The 3,785-nt window shown below is 36.1% G+C and overlaps 1 protein-coding gene across 1 annotated transcript; it reads right to left on the bottom strand.

Annotated features, from left to right (window-relative positions):
• Nucleotides 1-1,563: 1,563 nt before the first annotated feature.
• LOC140136186 (thyrotropin-releasing hormone receptor-like) lies at nt 1,564-3,558 on the bottom strand. Its single transcript, XM_072157896.1, has one exon. The coding sequence runs from the start codon at nt 3,419-3,421 to the stop codon at nt 2,249-2,251; it is 1,173 nt and encodes a 390-aa protein (XP_072013997.1). The 5' UTR covers nt 3,422-3,558; the 3' UTR covers nt 1,564-2,248.
• Between the last annotated feature and the right edge of the window lie 227 nt (nt 3,559-3,785).

Genomic DNA, 3,785 nt, shown 5'->3' with positions numbered 1-3,785 from the left:
AGCATCGTTAACATGGGAAATGTACTCCATGATTTTATCATGTTATATTGTAGATATTGGTTGGGCATTTGTTTTTCTTCTTCTTTTTTTTTTGATAATAATATTATGATATCTACTTTTGAATTTCTCTCTTCACGTCATATTAGTCAAGCAGGCAGGAATGAAAAATCATGTGAAATATTAATTAATTTAAACACGTGTTTCAACAGCTGTAGCAAAATGGATAATGAAACCAAGAGATCCGTTACACAATTACACGTACACAACCTAGGCACAGTATATTAAAGCCGTTCAGCTGGTTTCATTAATGCCTGTAAATTGCTTAACTAATGTTGTGTGAAGACTCGACAATAAATTTTACCATGTTTAATAATTTCATTGCTGTGTACTTTTCATTCATATTTTTTCTTTTAGATAATAAAAATCTACAATACATCAAAATCTGAATTATGACCGTGCTTATAATGGAATTAGGTTGTTTAATGTTGTTATTATCTTATGGTGAAATTTACTATTGAACGTATATACAATAAAGATCACCGGAAGCTTAATGTCTACAACCAGAATCAGAAATGACAAATTTAGAGTAATCAGACCTGAAGATAATTGGTTCCAAACATCCATTATAAGGTAACGACGTGTCATACATGCAGTATCATCTTTGTTTTCCATTGTCACTTTACTAACCATTTTTACAGCAATTAAGAATGCTGAATCACCCAAACCTCCCAAATATACTGCACACATGATTGAAAGACAGGATATTAGGTATTACTGCAGCTGCTATTAAACCAAATATTTTCAGAATATATGAGAAACACAGAGAAATAATTTATAAACACATAAATACCACTATTTGTCTTACCACTTTCACTTAAGATGATATATTGCAGCTGTTTGCTTTATATTATAAGTTATATCCCGCATTATGTCACAAGCCATTCTATGCTAATGAGAAGTGTCTTCTTTTGTCTTAAAAATATCGGCTTTCTTTCTCATCTACAGGCAACTGTGTCAATAGATTCGATCTGTTCTATCCATTATGTACAATGTTATGTTCTCCTTCCAGAGATAGTTTAAATAATATAAGTTATGTATTTACACTGTAGTACACGAAGGAATGCGCGATATTAGCGAGTGAGATTTAAGCGATAAATCCTGACCAAGTAACTTGAGACGAACATAAACTACAGTCATCAATCTCACCAATGTATGTTCGTATCTCGAGGCATCCGACGTGCATTGTGCTCTCTTCATCATCTTTTACTGATGCAGTCGCGTTCCTACTTGTATCAGCTATATTGCTTAAGATAGCTTTCCTTCCGGAGGAGCCGGTCATAATAACGTGATACACAAGGTGGTTTGCTGGGTTGGTTATATAGTCCCAGACTTGTACTGATGAGTGAGGCTCCGTTATGTGATATTTTGGTAACACATATTTAGTGAACTTTATCAACTTCATGAATATACAGTAAATAATGCACCAGTCGCTTGAAATTCAGCATTCGTTTTGGTTTACAAAAATCGTCTGTGCCCAGCTTTTCTGATCAAATGTGTCTGTCGTCTTAAATGTAGGCCAGGTTGAGGTTTCTAAGGGTTTTTTTTTTTCATTGGTATCTAACGTAATAAAGGCATCAAGGAAAGCTTCAATATGCTGTTAAAGACACGTTTGTATGTCCAAAGATGGAGGAAACATTATAAGTGCCTATACTCTCCATGTCATTTTAGTTTAATTCAATCACACCCTAATACGCACACATAAAAAAAACAATTACGCACACATTCTCAGAGTAACGCCTTTTCTCCAATTCAGAACCACATTCACACATGATCGGCACACATATTTTTCTACATGCTCTCACAAAAGTCAAATTTCTCATTTAAACTTTCATCAGCAACAAAAAAAAACATAAAAACGAAACGAGAACAAACAAAATCTCAATTTCAATACGTTTCAAAATAAGCAAAATGGATGAAAAAATATCATATTTGTTAAATAGTAATAGTAAGGATTAAAAATATGTTGTTGTTTTGGTCAGTCATTTGTACAATTGAATTTAGCAGTATTTGCATTCTGTCATTCATTATTGAATACATTTACTTACTCGTACATTCTTCCGTTTGTGGGAATATATTTTGGTTAACCACTTTAAACAAAATATGTATTGTTACATTTAATAAGAGCACCTTTTGAAAATACTTCATTAAGTCAAACTAAATATTTTTTTCGTATAGTCCAATTTCAAGTTCAGAGTTTGCTGACACATGTGGTGTAATGTTGAGTATTGTTCGTGGAGCGAAAATTCCTTGTCATCTGACTTTGTGGCGGGCTTTCATTCTCTTTCTTATTAGGTATGCACGGGAATGCTTCACAAAAGGCTTGTCTGTATCGCGGATTGGTTGCATTATAAACGATTGGGTTAATGGCAGAATTTGTGTACCCCAACATCCGAGCAAACCAAACAAACGTGTCATACTGGCCCTCTGTTAACAAACGAGGTGCGTCTTGCACTAAATGATTTGTGATAACGCTAGTGAATCCCATAGCTTGGAATGGAGCTAAGCAGACGAAAAATATAATACCATTTGCGATTAACATTCTGGCGACTTTGTCTCTTGCGCGTTCCACTGAAGTTGGTGAAGCATATTTACGTTGTTTACGCGCCTCAACGCGACTTGTTAGTGATTGAATAATTTTTGCATACATAATGCTATTTCCAATTACAGCGACGAAGAATGGAATTGTTTGGGCTAATGTTGCAACGGTTGCTACCCATGAAGTTACTGGGTAGCATGAACCCATTACGTTAGGGTAGTGTGAATTGTCTTGTAAGTCCTCAGGCCAGACTAAACAATGCGTTACGAAAAGACTCATACTTGGTACAAGAAGAACAGCGATGAGTATGGATATCGCCCATGTTCCTGTCACCAGTTTAATTGTACGACTTCGACTGCCAATCAATTCTTGTCTATTTGGACAGCAAATCGCGAAGAACCTATGAAGTGTTACCAAAGTAACCAGCAGTACGGAGCCAAAATAGGAGATATACAGCATGAGAGTCATTGCAATACAGCCAAACATTCCCAGATGCATGTCGTCCATTGGAACTGGAGAATACATATAGCCCCATAAGTGTTCTCCACCAGCTGCAATCAGGAAAGCAAAATCCGCTACACTTAAATTTGCTAAGTAAAAGTTAGTTATAGTTCTCATCCATCGTACACGATATAGAACAAATAGAAACGCACCATTTGATAATACACCAACAGCTAAAATACATGGTAACACAATTGTTATGAGTATTCTGGTGCCATTCGTGTGTATCATTGAGTTGAATAACTCTGTATTATTGGTCATATCATAGGTCCATTGATCCTCACAATTTAAGTTCGGCGGCATACCAGCTCCAGCTGCCCCCATTTTTAACTGATGACAACTGTTTCAATCACAAGTAACTTTGTCTCTGCCGCCTTAGTTGCTACAACTCCAGAAGCGAACTAAACCATGTCAGCACTACCAGAACAATGTTGATTTGCCTGCCTTTGCTTCTCTATGCAGTATACGCAGTGTTCAATTTGACTGCGTTGACATGCTATTATATCATGGCAATACAGTATTATACGCATGCGCTGCATTGAATTGGAATCACCAACTTTACCGTGCATCAATATGCGTTACGCGAGACACGTACGTGAAATAAAAGACTCCGATAGAGACTATAATAAGACACACTTGAGGAATCTCTAAGTATTGACTAGGGAATAGAGGTAGCCTTTGGGCATGG

The sequence above is a fragment of the Amphiura filiformis genome, chromosome 16 (genome assembly GCF_039555335.1).
Source record: "Amphiura filiformis chromosome 16, Afil_fr2py, whole genome shotgun sequence".
NCBI classification, from domain to species: Eukaryota; Metazoa; Echinodermata; class Ophiuroidea; order Amphilepidida; family Amphiuridae; genus Amphiura; species Amphiura filiformis.
This window is presented reverse-complemented; position numbering and strand designations above follow the sequence as displayed.